Source organism: Enoplosus armatus, chromosome 4 (genome assembly GCF_043641665.1).
Source record: "Enoplosus armatus isolate fEnoArm2 chromosome 4, fEnoArm2.hap1, whole genome shotgun sequence".
NCBI lineage: Eukaryota > Metazoa > Chordata > Actinopteri > Centrarchiformes > Enoplosidae > Enoplosus > Enoplosus armatus.
Genome location: NC_092183.1, coordinates 3,039,936 through 3,061,804, shown reverse-complemented (window position 1 = coordinate 3,061,804; position 21,869 = coordinate 3,039,936). Strand labels below are relative to the sequence as shown.

General features: G+C 43.5%; 2 protein-coding genes across 3 annotated transcripts in view; one reads left to right on the top strand and one right to left on the bottom strand.

Annotated features, from left to right (window-relative positions):
- Positions 1–21,869, bottom strand: part of rasgef1ba (RasGEF domain family, member 1Ba) — a 109,682-nt gene that overhangs the window by 63,651 nt on the left and 24,162 nt on the right. The window contains exon 3 of one of the 2 annotated variants that reach the window (XM_070903900.1): positions 13,418–13,471. The exons of the other annotated variant lie outside the window; for it this stretch is intronic. Within the exon in view, the coding sequence (XP_070760001.1) occupies positions 13,418–13,471 (54 nt within the window). The remainder of the gene's footprint in view (positions 1–13,417; positions 13,472–21,869) is intronic. 2 annotated transcript variants of the gene reach the window in all.
- Positions 489–1,638, top strand: LOC139283695 (M protein, serotype 5-like). Its single transcript, XM_070903720.1, has 2 exons — positions 489–1,462; positions 1,554–1,638. Exons 1-2 carry the CDS (start codon positions 489–491, stop codon positions 1,636–1,638), a joined length of 1,059 nt encoding a protein of 352 aa, XP_070759821.1.

Below are 21,869 nucleotides of genomic sequence, written 5' to 3'. Positions count from 1 at the left end.
ATGTTGTTGTTTTTATGTTGAGTAATGCTTTGACTGTTTCCTGGTGACCAGCAGCTGGGCGCAGTGACTTCCTGAGGTCTCCACTTGTTGCCTGGCAACCTCACGGTGAGGACAAGAAAAGATGACAGAACATGCCTCGCTACTGAGGCTGGACACTCACTTATCTGCACGACCGCAAGAGGTCGCTTATCAAAGAAGACATACATGTGGGTCATTCCAAGAGTACGAACAGCCAATGCTGACGTAACATTAAAACATCAATATTTAACCCAAACTGAAATGCTGACTATATTGTGTGGAGATGCACAGACGCCACCTGAGGGAGTAAAATGAATGTAAGCATTTAAAACTGTGGAAGTCTGGAAGTCAAAACAGTTCCATTCTCTATGTGTTATGACGACAGCACATACAACACTTCAACAGAGACAGAACTGTTCTTCAGCGACAGACTATCTACACGAGAAATTTGGAGGATCAAGCAGCTAAAAATGGAGAACATCAGGAGGCCCCTGGGCCCCTACAGGTTAGCCCAACGCTTGAAAGCCTCTGAGCTGGAAAAGGAGGCTCTTGAAAAGCAGGTGGAGGAGCTGAAGGCTCAGCTGCAAAGTGTTGAAAACCACAGCTCCGGGAGGGAGCGTCAGGAGGAGAAGGTGCAGCAGCTTTCCACCAAACTGGAGAGACAGATGATCCAAACAGAGTCTCTGCAGAAGCAAGTGGAGAAAAGCAGCGGCATGCAGGACGAAGTGAGGGACCTGAATGATTTGTTGGGGCAGGAGCGTGCCATAAACCTCCGAGAGCATAATATGAGGCTGCAGCTCAGCAAAGAACTGGAAAAGACTAAAGAACAGCTGGATCATCAGAAGACCCTAAAAGAAATGTTCATTAGCAAAGAGAAGGAAACCCGCAATGAACTGGGGAGGCTGAAGAGGCTCTGTGACCCGGAGACCATGGACACCATGAGGATTGCCACTGAGACTGAAAATAATACCAAAAAGAAGCAAAAGAAGGAGCTTCAAAAAGACTTTGAGAAGCTCAAAGTGGCCCACGTAATCAGCCAAGAGAGGCTCTCAGCAGAACTCCAGGAGGAAAAAGATAGAAACAAAGCTCTTCAGCAAGAACTTGAGCAGCTGCAAGTTTCGTATCAGATCCACTGTAGAAATTTAACTCAGCTCCAGGCAGAAAGAGAAAAGAGCGACAGCCTTCAGAAACAGACTCAGTCTCAAGCTGAATGGGTGTCAGAGAAGCTGGAGGTCATAAAGCAGCAGAGGGATGCTCGTCTTCAGCAGATGGAGGAGGAGATCCAGACCCTGAAGAAAGACGCTTCTGAGAAAGAGCAGTCATTTTCCAAAGAGTTGGAGGACCTTAAAGACAAACTGGATAAACAGACCTCAACCAACCAGGAGCTGGTCTCTAAGCTCCAGGCTGAGCAGGAGAAGAAGACTCCCTCCATGATTTCCCAAATGTTGAGCTTCTGGAGGAGACCGAGGAAAAACTCGACAAGGAAAACAAGAAACACTCAGCCTGGAAGAATTCAGACACTGTATCGATTTAAGGATGGAGAAGAAGAAGAAGAAGAAGAAGAAGAAGAAGAAGAAGAAGAAGAAGAAGAAGAAGAAGAAGAAGACGCTGGAGGACTGAAGTTAAAATCCACCTGAGACTCTGAGTGGACTTTTCACATTCACACTCAAAATCTTTAAAAAGTCAATAAAACACAAAAAGAAATACAAACTGTTGCCTGTTTAGTTGTGTTTTAACTGTTCAGTTGAGACAAAACATCTCATGTCTCACATGTGTCGCTTGTTTTTAAAGAATCTGCCATTAGAAATAAAACCGTTGAAGATCAGCGCTACGCATTCTAGTCTGCTTGTCCTAGTTTGTCTTAAAGATAGAAACAAGTTCACGTTTGTAAACAAGTTATAATCCCTCACGTTAACGTGAAATGAAACCCCAATTTAAACACTATTCATTGTCAACATTCTTTCAGCGAGACATTCAGTGTATTAACATTCAGTTATTACGTCTCTATACAGTAGGTACTTGTAGGTAATTGCTGCTGGGGGAGTCCGCCATTCCCACCCTACATTGAAGTACGTACATACGCACTGGGGATTGACAGGAAATGATGCCGAATAAACATTATTGTTTGTAATTTGATCTAATTGACTGCAGCTTCACTGTTCATTGATAGCTCCTCTGTGGTAAATGGCAAGTTACTATTTATTTATTATCCTTGCTAATGCTTCGATCAACCGGCGGCGAAACACTGTGGCTTTTATTGTGGAGCAGCCACAGGAAATGAAAAGCATTCGACAGCACTGGGTGTCCGCCATCAGCTGACCTCTACACCAAATGTTATATAAGTTATTTACATGACTTTTTACACGTGATTTAAAAAGGACCCTTTTCTTTACAAATGTAGAAATAACTCTGCAGCACCTTCTTCTCATTAAAACTCACAGGTTTGTGGATTTGGTTTGCTAATGATGCCCCCCCCCCACACACACACACACACACACAGTAAAATGGCCTGTCAATCAGAACACAGTGAAAAAGGAAAGTCAACCTGCAGTGACATAATGGATGAACACAAACAATAAACCTGCTAATTACCGAGTCATTAATTATCTGGCAGCTTCACACTGCGGCCCTTTGGATCAGAGAGCTGAAAACAATCGCTCTTATTGCGCCTCTGCGAACAACCGCGCACTTGACCTTTTGAAATCAGCGACGGCAGCCCGCTTGGCATTTTGCAGAGCTGCCAAAAATAAATAAATAAATGAATAAATAAATAAAAAATGTTCACACCTCTGGGAGCTCTGCGAGAAGCAATTTGGCAGCTGTGAGATCATTATGGGTTGTTGATAAACCAAAAACATTACAGTTAGATAATATATGCACATACAGTATACCTTAATGTAGAGGATCCACTTTTACAGCTGGCTGAGAAACACTACAACACTACGGTTATAGAAATACCATGACAGTGTTAGCATTTACGCGTAAACGCACGAACAATGACGCCTGCAGCGGTCCCCTTTGAAATGACTGGAACATTATATTTGTTCGGTCGCGACGTCGCTCAGTTTTTGTGCTCAAAAAACGATTAACATTTCAGTTTTGCCCACAGCCGCTTTAGTTGTGCCAGACAGAGCGTGCACATTCACACAGCCATACCCTGTTGTACAATTTAACAAATGACTTAAATGTAATCTCACTTAACTGAATAAAAAGCCACGGGCCAGGATTTATCATGAATAAAACATGAATCCACCCCTCCGCCCCCGTAATATTGAGACATTTGTGCCTCCTTACAGTACAATGGCAAACAAAGACCAACTGCTTATCATTTGACCTGAAATGCCATTTGTTTAATATCTGATGTATGCACAGTGCAGCCTAGAGCGTCTTTAATGCATGAGTTTAAAACACATAAATGTTTTCTGAGGCTTTGTGTTCAGACATGATAAGCGGCGCTGCTTCTCTCGTCTTCACCCCCGCCGTCAGACGCATAGGACAGAAATAAAGACATTCTGCTGCCTGCAGGGCTGCAAACCAGTAGAAATTACAGTAAAATCTATTTTCTCACGGATGTAGTACATGAATGAATTGATATGTCTGTATGTCACACGCTGTCCTTTAATATTAAATATCATTTGCCACCAATACAGCAGCACTCATAACACTCAAAATGACTTGTGGCTGAAAGCATTTTATGGTTTGTCTCATGGGTTCGAGGCGCCTTTTGAAAGCTGCTGACAAGTCAAATCTAGTCAAACACAGAACAGCAGTGTTGGTGAATATTTGCTGCTTTTAGTTTGATTTATTGCCGCTTTGGCACCATTTTCCTACGGCAGCGTCATGCAGTTACAAATGTCGCGTCGTCACAAGATATATTCATGTTTTAATCGTATCTTTCTCTTTATTACAACATACCAATGTATTAGTCTGTTTGTTGTTATGACAACATAGCAACTTTTATGAGATAAAACTGTAAAGAGATGTTTGTTGTTTAAACAGGATCCGTTAAAAATAAGTTTTGCGATATAACAAGATCAAGTGTTCTGATTTGACAAGAAAAGTTTCTTGTTATAACAACAGAATTTGGTAATAATGACAAAAAATATGTCACAGCAGGAAAATCTTGACATAATATGAAAAGATCTAGTTAAAAACAAGAAATATTTCACATTATAACAAGAAAATATGCAAATATTGTTTTTTGCCATGGTGGCAGGGATACCCCTGCAGTCTTTGGCTTTTCTTTTCAGCTTTACCGAGTACTTCTTTTGTCTCACATTTTCCTTTTGTTATCATCACTTGTGCCAGGCCTTTATCATGGAACACTGCAGGAAATACATCAAACAAACAGGCACGTTCAAAGCCACAAAACTGTTTACTGTTCTTTTCTTCTTTTGCATGCAGTAATCTCACACACAGCCAGGATTCAGAAGGAAAAATAAACATATTTAATGACATTGCTTTGATTGTTTTTCCATTCAAGTGAAAGAAGCAGGAGGTGAAGCTTGGCGTTTCCTCCCATAATGGCCGGGTACTAATATGAGCACTTACGGATCACTGCCTAAACTCATTACCCTCACTGTTTCTACCACACTACTGTGGCTGCTCATAATTAGAGGTGTCTGATGGCTGGCATCAATTTCAATGATTGTCAAAGTACACAAGGCTGCCATTGTATTAAATTGTGTATGTCCATGGTACAAACATAAAGGCACAAAGGGTCGAGGAAGTAAGAAGTGGTGGACATATGGACGCATATGGGATATGCTAGTGTATGTAAAGGACTTCTATCTTATATTTCAAGTCAAATCTCTCCTGGTTCATTCAATCCATGCACCTAAACCTACCACCCTCCCCATTGGACAGCCAATCACTAATTAGCTTGTTCCTAATTAATCCAATTAGCTGCACCTGTTGTGTTTTGTTTGTTGCTTGTGACGCTCATACCAACATCATGACTCCAGACTAACAGCGCTTCTAACTGCGTGTTCACGTGACATCCTGTGTTTCCTCTGAGCATCACTTGTGCGTGTCTTCAGAAATGACTGATCCAGCTTTCTACAGAGGCGGCATCACCAGGCGAGGAGACTTTTGTGTTTGTTCAAAACATGACAAATCTATGGCATCTCAGTTGGCAGGGATTCTGTTGCAATTCTACATAAAAACTTTGCTTAATGCAATTTTAACTACTCAACTTTGCAAAAAAAACTTCACCAGTATTTCTTAAAACTGTGCTGCTGCTACATGTCTATAAAATAGAATAGAAAATACTTGTCTTTGCCTGCATGTGCGGAAACCTGCTCAATTAAAACATATCACTTCCAGACAGGACACGTTTAAAACACAACAGAAGCTACATTAAAGCAGCGCCAAGCACTCGATGATGAGGACCGAAGGTTGGCTTCAAAAAGTGTCTGTCCCTACTGATTAAGATGTTTTGTGGCAAACGGGGACAAACAATTTTCTATGGACGTTTTTCTTTGCTCAGGGGACTCCGTACCTTTAGGGAAGTCGCTGAAAGTTATCAGATATTTCTAGAATTTGGTCTGAGCTGAAAGTTACATAAGCTTTTTTGAGCCATCACTTATTAATGAAGTCCCTGTTTTCACTCATATTCATAGAGTCAAGCTTTAATAAGATAACCCTCCTTATTGGGGTTAATCAGCTTAAACTGTTCACTGCAGTTCTGTGTGGCGTTCCCTCCCCAGACAGGTCGGAAAGTCACTAAGCCAATTTCATTTCCTCTTGGATTACTGGATTTGGAGAGGGGGAGGGAAAGCAGAGGAGTGCAAATCTGAATATTATCCAACGTAGTTATTTGGACCCTCTTTGGAGGAAATCAAGAGGAGGGGAGGTGAATTACTATTGGTCAAGTGTGTGAGGTGTGTCATTTAGCCGTTATGGTAAATCACAGAGGGCAACTCAGTCTGACTGGAGAGGAAACTTCAGTGTGCTTCGTCGTTTGTACTCGCTCCATAATTTAAAATCTGCTTACTAGCTAAAACGAACTAAAAACAATCATTATTACAATGCTATTGATCTCCACCAGCCCTGCAGAATAATGTACCAAAAATGATGAGTTGCTGTTGCTTCTGTAGACCGTTAATAAAGTTGTAAAAGTCAAGTAGGAGTTCTGACACTGCCTCATCTCCCTGCAAGGTGCTGGAGAGGAGAGGTAGTCCAAAGGACAAAAGCCTGCAGGAACGATTTATTATGTGACCAACACACTTCGGCCTGTGGTCTTCAACGGGGTCAGTTCAGGGATTAGATCCATCGGAAACCACGTGACCATGTACGGATTTGATTCATGGCCTATCGCCTAATAGGTATAAATGATGTGATTGTATTTTCAATCAATCTGCCAAAACTAACTTAACTTAAAATGTTTGTCTTTGTGTCCGCCTTCATCGGTATCACAGTTAGCCATCTGCAGATGTTTGGTTGAAGATAAGACTCTAAAGGTCATGAGTCAGAAGGAGACTTGATCCTTGTCTTCAGACCAGGAAGTTAAGTGGAAGGAACTGATGTCGAAGTGTCAAGGCCAAAACATCACAACACCTCAAGCTTTGCATCAAAGCAACCAATTCGTCAAGTCGCAGGACAAATATTCCCAGAGGAAGATCTCTGTGCTCATCTTTACCGGGCAGCAGGTTTCCGGCACATGTTTGGTGGAGATTGAGGTTTTCCTGCCTTTTTTTTTTAAGATATGAAACCCACAAACATGCACAGAAAGAAAGGGAATGTTCAGCTGTTGTTCAGTTTTGAAGTTGTGTTAGTTAGCTAAGAAATATGGACTCATTTGAGGTACAAATATATTTAAAAGTTACTGTATTCAAAGGTGAGTTATAAATAAATAAAAGAGGACTGACACATTTTGGCACACATTTAGATATTTTCTCATTAACTGATAGCTAATAAATGTCATCAGCAAGCTGCATTAAATCATCAGCGGTAATGAAACTCTCTTTTGAATGAGACATCATCAAATTCAGCTGGATGTTCAAAGGAAGAGCTGACACTGTTTTGGCATCAGCAGGTCATCATTCACCGACATTTACAGAGCGAACAGTCAGCACTTCAAGCAGAGATGAACGTGTGTGTGTGTGTGTGTGTGTGTGTGTGTGTGTGTGTGAGGTAGTGTCTATGAAATATAGGACAGACACTTCCTTCCCTTGGTTCAAAGCGCAGGCATGTGGAGGATAATACAGCATGTCATTTAATACCAGGTATTAAATGAGCACAGCAGGAACACACACACTCTCACACACACACACACATTACATAGAGGACAAGCCGGGCTCGAGGCCAATGTTCGGCCCATGACTGATAATCACAAGACCAGCAGGCCCTGAGACGCGCTTGCAAGTAGCTAACCGTTCAACAAAAACACATCTAAACACATCCACCCGATAGTCCCACTGCTAGCCGGCCAGCTAATTTCATCCCTGTGGCTCAGTGTTCATCAATGTGTGCATGTCTGCGCGAAGAGGCAAGGTTACGTAACATCTGAAGGCATGTCGGCGTGTGTTTGTGTGACACCGTCCAGTCTGATGCCAACAGAAGGTTACCAGAGATCACACACACACACACTTATAGAGGCTTAGAGGCGGCAGCAGGTGGTTATGCAAGCGGTCCGTTGTTGGTGTTGACTTAACTGATGGCAGATTGTCAGAAAATAGAAACAAGACAAAGTCAAAGCTTTAAATAAAGCCTGAGCTCGGACTGGAAGACCAAGAGGGAAAATGTTTTTGAAGACACACATATATATATATATATATATATTACCTTCATGCGACAAAGCCATCTAGAGGGCTGTAATGTTTATGACTCTTGTCCATCGGGAGCAAAGGAGAAAGTAAGGCGACGTCGTCCTTGAGCTACAAAGTCCGCACAGGGAGCAGCTGCAGGACTTTACCACAACTGACAGTCGAAGTTAATTTCTTTTAACCATGACCACAGTGTTCCCCAACTTTAACCAGATGGTTATTATTGTAACTATGATGACGAAGGTCATTTTAACCAAAACCGTGTTGTTTCCCAACCTTAACAATGTACTTATTTGAAGCCAAACCAGGTTGGTTTTTGTGCCAAATGTGTGAAATGAGGTGGTGTTTTTGAAATACAGGGTAATACAGAGGCACTGAAGCGATGCAATAGATGACATGAAATGAAAAAAAACAGCTGGTGTGTCTGTGTCTAATCAGCTAACAGCAGTACAGGTAATGCCATTCTTTTTAATAATTAATTAATTGACGAGAGTGGGTGACAACGTGTCATCACGCTACACTGTGGAGCAACTCTGGGGATTCCAAGCTAACCATATGACATCCCGCTGTATTTTATGAACATCTGCCATTAATATAATTAATTCAACAGAGCCATGTCACCAACACAGCCTGGGTCAGGAGTTTCATTCCCACCGGGACCACCAATGTCAAAATGTCAGTACTCATGGTACTGTATGGTGCTTTGGAATAATCTGTTCTCCAAATGGCACTTATCACAAGTGGGATCTAACAGGATTACATGCTCAATGTGACTAAAATGTCAGTGGCGTGTCAAAAGTTTTTAATCTCAGAAGCATTTTATCGACAGCTGCCTTCCTGCATGCTGCTCGTCAGTACTGCGGACCGACGGAGCATTTCTGGCTGTTGATATCAGTTCGAACTTTTCAAATCAATCCGCTTTCCGAGCTGCTCTACCTGAAATATATCTGTTAACAAAGTGGAAGGAGTCACTCGTCTTGACAAACCCACAGAGAATGACTACTGAAGCTGCAGTTCCCCTCAACTTCTTTAGCGTCTTTCAGTTCATTGTTTTGGTTTTATGACCCGCAACATTTCCAGCCGCAGCAGGCAGCTGTTTTCACTGTGCACTACCTGCCCAGCACCAGACAGCAGACAGACACAGTTAGTAAGCAGCTGGTGAACATGTTGGAACATTTAATAGCTAAAGAGTCAGGTGTCCAAGTTAATGTTGGACCACAACTCCCAATCAATGCTAATGTTGCTCTGTGTTAACTGTTTGCTAACAAGTTAGCCATACCTTTATACTGTGGTCAATGTTGTGTTTACAACTTGTTGCCCTGTCTCCCAAAAAGAATAATAACAACCAGTGAATGCAGCTTTAAACTCCATAAACTCACAGAAATTGACAAACGTTTAACATTGAGTCTGGGCTGCTAATATATTTTAATGCAGTACAGAAATGAATGGACACAAATAGGTGCATGGAATTGCAGGAAAAGCATGCATTCAAAAATGCTCAGCAAAAATATACAGAGGTAGAAGCTACAACTTGCAAACACATAGTTCGATCCTTCATTGATTAAATCTCCCTCGATGAAAAGATCTGAGAGACTTTCCAGTCTGATTGGGTCCCGTTGAATTACACTAACTTCCCCACGGTGTTTATATGAGGTCATGACGTCTGAATTAGCCATGAACTAACCCCGTTACTGGTTTATTAGGCTGCACGTAAACACAGGGTGTGTTTGTGTGTTGTAACCATGACTTCTTGGCCGATGCGGGTCGAGGTCCAGTATCTGGGGCGCATCACTTTAGCTGACCGTACTTTAATACACTCAGTGAGCGTTCTTGGCTGATTCCTGCTGCCAACTATTTGTGGAGGAAAAATGCAGCACTCTGGTTTTGGCCAACATCCATGTTCCCAGCAGTGGGTTGCTGATGTTGGAGGAAGATCAGGCCTCTGAAGGAACACACTTTGGCTTCAGATTTTTTGAGAAACACGTTTACATAACCAGTGCCCTATCAGGCTTACGCAACCACCCTGGATTTCAGCGTTAAATACACATCGTTCATGTGCCATGTACTTACTGCTCCTTTCTCAGCATGGTTTAGAGTTATGGGATGGATGTTCTGGGTCTGTGACACTAGCAAAAGGGTGAAAAGACCAAATGTTAAAATGAACTATGAGTGAAAACAGGAGAATGTATTTTGGCAGCAAGGTGGCCTCACGATCGGACCGACAGTCCTGTAATTTAAAAAGGTCCCGAGGTCGATTCCCTGCAGCAGACATTGCTTGTCTATCAACAGGCATTCGTCGAAGTGCCCTTGAGCAAGATGCTGAATCCTACCTGGCAGGTGTGAACCACTGCAGGTATGAAAGTGCTGAAACAATGGGTCGATCAGTTGACAGTCGACAGAAAATTACAAGTAGATAATCAATACGTCAATATGCTTATTCACTTATATTTTTGCGAGTTGGATTGACTCCACGTCAATGTCTGCATGTTTAGTATGGAGATAGAGCTAGAAGGTGATTAGCTTAGCTTAGCATGAGGACTGGAAGAGGGGGCGAATAGTCAGCCCGTCTCCTAAGGCCAAAGAAAATCCACCTACCAGTATATCTAAAGCACACAAATGAACACAGCTGTATCTCATTTGTTGAATTTGTACCCAAACAGAAATGTTAAAATGACATTTTGTGATTTTATTTCTTGACCAACAACAATTTATCCATTTTCCCAACACTTCTGTGCAGCAGCAATAAGATTCTGAAAACTCACTGCTAAAACCACAAATACTCATTTATACATTTCCGTTTGTGTGCTGATTAAGATAAATCATGTTAATTTGTGATTTTAGAGGTGTTTATAGGCCTGTTTTGAATTCTGGACAGAGGCAGGCTAGTAGTTTTCCCTGCTTCCGGTTTTTAAGCTAAGCTAGGCTAATCGCCTCCTGGTTCTGGCTTTGTGGTACAGAGCCTCTCATCTAACTCTTAGAAAGACAGCTAAAGCGTGTATTTCTAAAAATGCCAAACATTTGCTGCTTCTAGCTTCGTTAATGTTGTGATTCGATGTTTGTCCCTGTTTTATGTCACTGCAAACTAAATATCTTTGGATTTTGGACTATTAACCAAACAAAACAAGCTATTTCACCTTGGGATCTGTGAACATTTTACATTAAATATGTCAGAACTACAGTAGTCTTAACGGTAGAGGGCTGTAAACACAGCTCCTAGGTGGTTTAATAAGAGACACTCAACCTGCTGCCAAAACCCCACCTTCATTAAAATTCACAGTGTTTGCTTCCTGCTTTCGTTGTCATGGGAAACCCATCCCTATTAACGGTCAAAGGCTCCCGATCAATTATAAGCCTTTTGGTGCTGTTTTATTCATCTGTTTATTCATCTTTAATTAAAATCAAAGAGCTACACGACTGTCGACAAATGACTGCAGTAAATTACCCGTCTTTAAATTACAGCAATCGTCAAGTTAATGGCAGTAGCGTGAAAGACTTATCCGTATCAGGCTCCATATTAGATGTTAAGATTTACTTTGTGATTACGTGCATCTTGAGTCTGAACACAACGTGCAGAAAACCTCTGAGGAAATCTTGACGATAAATTGTGAAATTAAGGCTTTTTCTTCCTGTTCTACTTTACAAAATGTAAAAACTAATAGTGTTCTTTCTAGTTACACTTCATGACCAGAGTCAGACGCAGCTGCATGTTGGATACATCCTCTATACAATGACGAGAACAATGTCCATATGCGTGGAAAAAAAAAAATCAATTAGGATTTAGGCACAATTCTGGCTTTACTATTAGATTAATCCCACAAAGCCTCCTGATGCATGAGCGTTAAGCCGTCTGTGGTGATATCACGGCGGCTGTCTTCTCTGGCTGCCTGTCCCACTGAGAGTGCTATTCTTCGGTATGCATAACGTTAGCATAATCCTCGGCCAGTGTTTGCCCCCCGTTCCACCTGTGCCTTCACACTTTTGAGGCCAACGCGAAATCCAGAGGAGATTTCAGCCCGGGAGGAAGAGAACACCTCCCCTAACCTCGCGGCTCTTCAGAAAAAGGGAAATGAGCCCTGAGTGGATTATGTGCAAGACTTAAACCAGCTAAAGCCTGGTATTATCTAATGTGGTGGTTCTCAAGAGTTTCAGCCCATGAACCCTAAAGAGTCTGATTTCTTACCCCCCCGATAGGTGCACATATGCAGAGTGGGGTGATGAGTGACAGGGATATTTTTGCCTTCTTTTTAAGCCATTCCACTTAATAAATTTGAGTCCATCTGAATTTGCTGGATTTACTTTAAAGGATTAAGCACGAGATAACATTCGTTTTCTGTCATAAATAAATTACCTTCGCATACATCAAACACAGCTACATTGTGGGGACTCAAACTGGTCCCCAGAAGGTATAGAAGGGTTAGAATAGGAATCAACAACATATAAATGTGGATTCTGAAATTATTATTGTAGTGGCTTTAAAGTCTTTAAAGTTTGAAAGGTATTTTGTGCCACTAGTGTATAAATTGTAAAGGTTTAGTGAAATTCCTCAAACACAGGACTGGAACTTCCTTATTTACAATTTCTCTTGAAAAGCAATTATCGGTCTCACATAATGGTTTAACCTGAGAAAAAGAAGTCCTTATGTGTTGAACTTGTATCAACAGAGGTTTTCGGGTTCACACCTTTCCTCACATTAACAATCCAAACCTTAATGAAGACTGAAGTTCCAGACTTTGTTCCTCAGAGCAGCTGAAGAACTTGGACACATTCCATCAAATGCCACCAAGCATCAATAATCCAGTCTGGCTTTGGAGCAGGTTTGGTTCTTCACACTCTCAAAAAGTCTCCAGTCTTTCATGATCAGGCGCTCCAAAACATAATGTACCTGTGAATCAACACTGGACCGCCCACCCACCTGCTGCCGTCCATTACTTAAACCAGACTGAAAGAAGGCAGAGGCCAATAGACAGAGCAGGGAGATCCCGCTCAATGGTCATGGGGCCCAAGAGTGCTTTGGAGACGGAGCATAAAGGGTGGCTTTTATTGTTTTCTCATCAATGGGAATTGGACAAATCCATAAATCTGCTGGATTCATTCGGTGCCGCAGGGCTAAGTAATTAAATAAGTCATGTGCCAGTTGGCACAGACTCACCACAGACTCTCCTCCTCCGATAGATCTAGCCAGGCAAACAACCGGGCAGCTTAATAATTTCCTTTGTTGCTGGTTAATTGGCTTTCTGTGGCGTCTGCCGTCGCCATTTGCATTACACAACAACAGATAGACCAAGGAAGTCTTTGTGTTCCACCATGTTATCATCAACAAAGACACAAGATTTTTACCATCTGTCATGCAGGGAAATACTTAAAAGACATTAATTAAAAAATGTAATAATATGAACAAAAACTCCACCAGATTCCACCATGTTTCAGCTCTGAAAACAATAAAACACACACACAGCAACAGACATCTGTTGCTACTTTTGGGAATTTTTATCCTCAGGAATTTTAGGTTAATTAAAATTCCCCATTACTCGCTGTTTTTCAATTAAAACCAACTTCACTCTTACACCCTCAAAACCCAAATGTCCTCGATGTCAATCATTCACTTAAAAAAATAAATAAAAAAGGTGACTCACCAGTCTGTTGTCAAACAGTGCTCTCTCATTGGTTAACGTCCCAAAAATTGTTGGCTGAAGACAGGACAGAGAGAGGTCAGTTACTTTCATGCACACAACAAAACAGGGTAAGAAATCATGAATCACTGGTTTTGATCAGCAACACTTTGCTTTCACACAGCGAGTATGTGGTACTCATTTTAGGTAATGATGCTAACAGCCTCCAAATCACTTAGTCGTAATTAAACTTGGACTTGGGGTCGGTCATACAACACAGGTTTCTGAAGGGACTTTTTGAGGTTTCTGCTTATATCCTGGGAAACCCCCATTAGGCCACAGAAGTGATGAGGCTTTGTGGTTGAAAGGGAAAACACAGCAAGTCCAAGTTCCTTTGAATTACACAAACTAGATCTGCTTTTACATGGAAGAGCCATGAACATCAAAACAGACAGACGCTATTTTCATGCATCTCCATCTTATCAGGTTTTTGGGGGGGTTGCCTTGGACACCTGTCAATCACGTTGTCCAAGGCCTTGATTGACGGGAGTCGACCCCAAAAACAGTCCTTTTGCTTTTCGAAGCATCTGGAGGTGGTCTGGCTCACACTGTGGCTGGATCTCAGCCTCAATGCAATCTGTACAGTACGACCACATTATTAAGAAAGAAAATCCACCCAGAAAGTTGAACGGTTACCTAACTCCGCCTCTTCCTGCAAGCTTAAGCTGCCCAGCAAAAACTACAAGTAGTAGGAGTCACAATGGGGGCAGACTCAAGATAACAAGAATGCTTATTAATACCAGGTGTAAATGCAAAGGCCCGTGGATCGGATGCCATTATCCAGACAATGTATCCAGAGACAGATCAGATAAGTTGTTTTTTTCCATAACTTTTCTTTTAGCATTTTTCCTTTTTCATTAGATGGAGACAGTAGAGAGCCTGACAGGAAATTAGGGAAAAGAGATGAGGAGGGCAGTCCAGGCGTTGTAATTGCATGGTCAGCGTCTTAAACTACCGGGAAACCGTGACACAGTGAGAGGTTTTTGAAAGCCGCCATCTAGTGGCCACCTTAAGAACTGCATTCAAGAAAATTCCATGTTAACTCAGATTTAAAGTTTCTACAGTCCCTGCTACAGTCTTCAACCTCGCCTTTTGCTGTAGCTCAGTTTATTAAGGAGATGTAATACGTTTTAAAACAAAAGTATTTGATTGACAATGGGAGCACCTGTCTTACACAGCTATATTATTGCTGCATCAGCCAAGTCTGTCAACAAGGTAAAACAAATAAATAAAGAAGCGACCGAGCAGAAACCTGCTGAGCTGTGGGCATTGTAGCTAGAGCAAACTGACGGCATAGGGGAAAAATAATGACACTAATAAAATATCCAAATTTATTACGGCGGGACAGGTGCCTTTGCCGAGAGTAACAGCAGTCATCTGCGTTTAACGTGGACCTGAATGTGGGCGGCACGTACAGGCTAATTAAAGTTTGAATACAGAAAGAGCCGACAGAGCAGAAATAAGTGCTTCACTTTGCAAGTCAGATGATGATCCAACACTAAACAAAGAGACAAACACCAGCCAGATATCAGGGTGTCCCTCCACACAGTCATATAGTCTCTACACGCAGAGTAATAACTGGATTAAAAGAAACGAGGCAGGCTCTCCAAACCAAGCATATAATTAACAGTGTTTGTCCCAGCATTCAGAGGAGGCAAGGAGATGAGACAATAAACAAATATTTCCTTTCTGTTTGCATGGAGGAATTATGGAGAGCAAACAGAAGTGATTTCACATACTCTTGGTTCAGCTCTCTTGTGATTAGCATCCACAACGCTTCAGTTTTACAAATGAATCACTGAGAAAACTGCAGCCAGAGTAAGTAAAAAAAAAAAGGCACATTCTTCTGTAAGTTATTTTGTGTTTAAGCATCTTTTGTACACCTTAAAACCACAAAAGCCTAACTCTGTATCTCCCCGAGTACGAAGAAAAAGTCAAAAGTAAAGTTTCAGATCTCCTCTCTCTTTTCCAGCAGAGTGAAAAATAACTGAAAATGACCCTGCAGCGCCCACTTCCATCGGCTGCTGTCAGGGCAGGCATTCGCTCAACTTTAATCTCCTCAAGTTGAGCACTGGCAGGGATTTATGGGTAAAAGCCTACAGCTGCATGATGTTGCATAACTCAGCCCTATTAGCCAAACCTGTTTCTCTGTGACACAGAAACAGGAAATCAATGGGAAAGGCCACTTTGATGCTGCCACGCTAGATATTGTTGTATTTATTCTCCTTTTGGTAGCGATAACATGCGAGTGTGTGTTCGATTTAGTGTAGGTGTGTGATACTTTACGCATTTGTTTGTGTGTAATCAGGCTTCTGCAGAAGAAGAAACCTTGAAGATAATTTTACTGGATAATAGAGTCAAACATATGATGGGGAGATAAAAAAAAAAAGAAAAAGGAAATGATCTCTTCTGACTTGGCTGATGCCATATTAACGTATAGAGGAAATCCTCTTAAACCATATTAGTGAAAAGAGGGATTAAACCGATTAAATCCTGGAGGTTGCCAGCCGTTTGCATTATCTTGCCAGAGGATCAAGAGATCAACTCATATTTCACTGAATACAGACATCTTTTACTGTACGAGGAACTGTACGTTCCACAGAGCTGCAGCCGACCAAACTGGCAGGAATAATTCCCAAAACCAAAAGGCACATAATGACCGATATAATTTACAAGCTGCTTGGATAATACCTGCAGAACTGGTCCATTTCTGCTCTTGATCAGATGGCCTCCCTGCGTTGGGAGCGGACATTTTGTCTCGCCGTGACCAGTGTAATCGCAGACCTTTTGACCCTGTGCTGTGCCAGCACACTAGCTGTTCCCTCATATTACTTATCCTTATTAGTTATTAATACACGCTCGGGCTGAGTTCTATGAATCATTTATGATGTACTGCAGAGACTAATTGAAAAGAAAGAACAGATTATGGTAAAGGTCATCTGTTCAGTGTGCTTTTTAGGAATTACAAGGGGGGGGTGCAGTGAGGGCTGTTGCAAGAGAAGTCACAAGGTTATTTTTTCAGACTGCAACTGCTGGCAGGGAATCCATAAACACCCTGAATATGAAGTAATCCTATTTGAGTGCTAAATCCATTAGCACGGTTACAGAGGAAAGTGTGCTTCTGTGCCACCGACAACGTCTGTCTTCAGAACACCACAAACTATTTCCTTGTATGTAAGTTTGTGCAGTGAGAAGAAGTGAGAAGTCTTGTACTGATTGAACTCGTGATGGCAGCCAGCAGAGCTGGGAGCTGTGCGTGAAGCCACGTTAAGATCGACTTGAGCCCTCGCATTCATTTGAATGTAGTCTGGCGGCGCGTGACTTTCTACCTTGTGATCGACCTAACAGAAGAAAACGTGTTTGTCTATGAGTAGTTACCTTTCCACAGCATTTTGTAACCGCTCCCAACAGTGATGTCCAGGTGTCTTGGAGAACACCTGGACACAAGGTGAGTACTCACTACTGGAGAATTATCAGGGATGTCAAGTTACTCTTTAAAAACTTGCAAAGGATTCTTGATACAGCATGTGTATCTCCATCTGAACACGGACTTGTTTCCATTTTAAGCTTCTGTGACACACCGAAGTAATTTCCGAAACAAGTTCCAGAAAGACTCATGGAAACAATATTACACTGTGGGTTATTTGAAAGAGCAGAGCATGTCATCCCTGGCCATTTCAACAGTAATACCACTGCAGACAAATGTTCATTGAGAGAAGAAATGAGAGAAGAAATGAAAGATGACATGGACCGCGGCGCCATCTTGGACTTGATGGCGCCGCGGATGGCTGCCTCGGTCTGTTGGAGCGCATTGTTTTGCCTTGTTTTGTTTGTAAACAGTGTTTTTTGTTTTGGTTCACGGAGCTCTTTCACCAGAGAAGAGCTCATGAACATCAGGGGAACATCTCCAGTGGATTTGTTTCCCGAATTTCTCGCACCTTTAACTGTTTTATGGGACATTCTGGTCAAAGGTGCTCTCACCTTTGCAGCTCTACGTCGACGTAGAGGGAAACGTGCCGGTGCGCTCGTGCGTCTTCGCCGGCGAGGACAACGGACACCGCTGCCCGGAATATTTCTCTCTAACGTGCGCTCACTGGGGAATAAGATGGACGAACTCCAGCTGCTGATGAGGAGAAACAAGGACTTTTATTCATCTGCTGTTTTGTGCTTCACGGAGACATGGCTGGGGGAAAGAACTCCCGACGCGGCGCTGCAGCTGGACGGATTCCAGCTACTCCGAGCGGACCGCGACGCGCAACTCTCCGGCAAAACAAAGGGTGGAGGTATCTGTTTCTACATCAACAGCAGCTGGTGTAACGACGTGACAGTGATCCGACGGCATTGCTCTCCTTCCCTGGAAACTTTTTTCATAAACTGTAAACCCTACTACTCCCCCCGTGAGTTCGCTTCATTCATTCTGGTCGGTGTTTACATTCCACCGGAGGCCAACGTGCAGGACGCACAGCGCGCACTCGCCGATCAGATACTGGAAACGGAGCGGACCAACCCGGACTCCTTAGTTATTGTCCTCGGTGACTTTAACAAAGGTAATCTCAGACACGAACTCCCCAAATACAAACAGTTTATTAAATGCCCCACCAGGGAGGGGAACACTCTGGATCACTGTTACACCACAGTCAGTAACGCTTTTCACGCCGTCACCCGCGCTGCACTGGGACACTCCGACCACGACATGGTCCACCTGATTCCTGCATACAGGCAGAAATTAAAACTTTCTAAGCCTGTTGTGAGAACTTCGAAGAAGTGGACCAGTGAAGCTGCAGAGGACCTGAAGGCGTGTTTGGACTGTACTGACTGGGATGTTTTCAGGACTGCTACCAACAGTCTGGATGAGTACACAGAGGCTGTGACTTCATATATCAGCTTCTGTGAGGACTGCTGTGTACCAACTCGGACCAGGGTGAGTTACAACAACGACAAACCCTGGTTCACAGCAAGACTGCGACAGCTGAGGTTGGAAAAGGAAGAGGCGTTTAAGAGTGGCAACAGAGCAGAGTTTAAGGAAGCCAAGTACAAGTTTAGCAAGGCGGTGAGGGAAGCTAAACGATTGTACTCAGAGAGACTACAAGACCAGTTCTCCTCCAACGACTCTGCTTCTGTGTGGAGGGGGCTCAGGCAGATCACCAACTACAAGCCAAGAGCCCTCAACTCTGCTAACGACCGACGCCTCGCCAACAGCCTCAACGACTTCTACTGTCGCTTTGAAAGACAATGGGACAGTCCTGACACCATCCCCCACACCATCACCCACCAGCTCCAGCCCAACAGCCCCAACCCCCTCATCACACCTGGGGCTGAACTCTCACACCTCCTACCACCACAGCTGCCCCCCACAGCGCCCCCCACTCCTCCAGCATCGACACCTCTGTCTGTCCTTGAAAGAGATGTGAACAGGCTCTTCAAGAGACAAAACCCGCGTAAAGCTGCTGGACCAGACTCCATCTCCCCATCCTGCCTGAAGCGCTGCGCCGATCAGCTGTCTCCGGTGTTCACGGACATCTTCAACACCTCACTGGAGACATGCCACGTGCCAGCCTGCTTCAAGGCCTCCACCATCATCCCCGTCCCCAAAAAACCAGGGCCCACAGGATTAAATGACTACAGACCCGTCGCCCTGACCTCTGTGGTCATGAAATCATTTGAACGCCTGGTCCTGTCCCACCTCAAATCCATCACAGACTCTCTGCTGGACCCCCTGCAGTTCGCCTACAGAGCCAACAGGTCTGTAGACGACGCCGTCAACCTGGCTCTACACTTCATCCTCCAGCACCTGGACTCCGCAGGATCCTATGCCAGGATCCTGTTTGTGGACTTCAGCTCTGCCTTCAACACCATCGTCCCGGCTCTTCTTCAGGACAAGCTCTCCCAGCTCAACGTGCCTGACCCCACCTGCAGGTGGATCAGAGATTTCCTGTCTGACAGGAAGCAGCACGTGAAGCTGGGGAAACACGTCTCAGACTCGCGGACGATCAGCACCGGCTCCCCTCAAGGCTGCGTTCTTTCTCCACTACTCTTCTCCCTGTACACCAACAGCTGCACCTCCAGTCACCAGTCCGTCAAACTCCTGAAGTTCGCGGACGACACCACCCTCATCGGACTCATCTCTGGAGAGGATGAGTCTGCCTACAGGTGGGAGATTGACCACCTGGTGACCTGGTGCAACAGCAACAACCTGGAGCTTAACGCTTCAAAGACAGTGGAGATGGTTGTTGACTTTAGGAAGAGCGCAGCCCCACCCGCCCCCATCACCCTGTGTGACTCTCCAGTGGACACTGTGGAGTCCTTCCGTTTCCTGGGCTCCATCATCAGCCAGGACCTCCGGTGGGAGCTGAACATCAGCTCCCTCACCAAGAAAGCCCAACAGAGGATGTACTTCCTGAGGCAGCTGAGGAAGTTTAACCTGCCACAAACAATGCTGGTTCACTTCTACACCGCCATCATTGAGTCCATCCTCACCTCCTCCATCACCGTCTGGTACGCTGCTGCCTCCACCAAGGACAGACGCAGACTGCAGCGTATCATCCGCTCTGCAGAGAGGGTGATCGGCTGCAACCTCCCATCTCTTCAGGACCTGTACTCCTCCAGGACCCTGAGGAGAGCAGGGAAGATCGCTGCCGACCCCTCCCACCCCGGACACCATCTGTTCGACCCCCTCCCCTCTGGCAGGAGGCTGCGGTCCATCAGGACCAAAACCTCCCGCCACAAAAACAGTTTCTTCCCCTCTGCAGTCAACCTGACAAACTCTCACTGACACCCCCCGAACACTACCACAAGCTATACGTTATATTAACGTACATCACCCCTGTCCCCACTGCGTTACATTAACGCACTCACCCCCTACTGGACACTTTATCTGGACACTTTACTTTACTTTATTCTGGTCACTGCACTGTTTGTTATTTATCTTATCTTATTTTTATTTTTATTCTTATTGTTATTTTAGCTTTTATATTCTACTTATTTGTTATCAAAACAATAGCACCTTCAGACCACAGCAAATTCCTTGTAATGTATGTTACTTGGCAATAAACAGTTTCTGATTCTGATTTCTGATTCTGAGGAAGGAAGCAATAAACAAGCACACATCTAGTGAACAACACCAACCTTAACAGGAACCCTTTAGACCATCCGCTGTGCTACTCAGCACTTTCCTTTCCACTCATAAGATAATTGCTTTGGGGACTTGGACCTCAAAGCGGTACTACTACGTGTGACCTTTGACCTGTGACATCTCACAATCACAAAGCTGCTGATAGAGGATGACCACCGGGAGACCTCTGATCTACGACATCTGACGAGAACTGGGTTATTATCTTGATGAAGGCGACCGGGCCTGAACCCGAGGTGAACCGCAAAAGTTGCGTTTCCATGTTTACAACCGAGTGGAGACCCACAGCCTTCGACCCCGCTGACCTCTCCTCTTCATCCTAAATGATTAATCCTGCGAACTCAAGTTGCATTCTGTTGTACACGTACACTATGTCTAATTAGTAGTCTGTGTTTTTCTGATTTCTCCACTAACACTGTAGTGTGAATTAAGAATTTCACAACTGCTTTTGTACACCAAGAATTATGTCAAGGAGATCCTGTAGAACTTGTTACCTGTTGAAGTTCATCAAAATGCAGTTGAAACATTATATATATATATAAGCTACATGTCAAAAAAACTTCTCAGTTTTAATAGACGCCAAGATCCTCTGACCTGCAAATAACCAAAGCCCCTTGAGTTTTAACTGAATTCCCCAATGCTAGTCTACTGACCATTGTTTTTACTGTAGCTAAGTTGCTGTCGTATGAAATGTGATATTTTTCAGGTTTGCCAATTCTAATTTAAACTTTTAAATAGTAGTCAAACGTATCAGCTGCTCCAACAGCTATAAGACACATAAAAAGCTGCTGTGTTCAGTCAGGTGTTGTACGAGAATGTTTGGAAGCAGTTCAGTACAGATTTAGACAAGTGTCTGGAGGACCTTTCACTACAAAGGAACGTCAGCTTATGTAACAACAACCATCTCAAAGAGAAACGGGCAGCCTCTGCCAGCACAGATTAGGTCAAGAGTACACACTGCAAAAAATTAAATCACCATCTTTGTCAATTTTAAATCTTCATTTTATCCCAAAACAACTTCAGTTTTCTTCAACTTGTCGACTGGCGTTTTTTTGCAGTGCATGAAATCCTGAGGTGTCCAACAGCTCGCGACCCTTTCTGTACAATATGTTGACCGCGAGCCTTGAGAGGGTGTCATGTGATGTTGTTACAAAACCCAAAGCTTATGTAATTTCTGGACAGCTGCCCCTGCCCTAGTTTGAAGACATGTGACCCGGCCCGTCATTCACCATGAACCAGGTCATGAGTGAATCAGGCCACACTGCTGCTGAGTGATTGTGTATTCAT

What these genes read in the sequence shown, in the direction of transcription:
- LOC139283695 (XM_070903720.1), top strand. Translation starts at nt 489, where the DNA reads ATGGAGAACATCAGGAGGCCCCTGGGCCCCTACAGGTTAGCCCAACGC. An exon ending in CCCTCCATGATTTCCCAAAT is followed by an intron (nt 1,463 to 1,553) that starts GTTGAGCTTCTG and finishes TATCGATTTAAG; the next exon opens with GATGGAGAAGAAGAAGAAGA.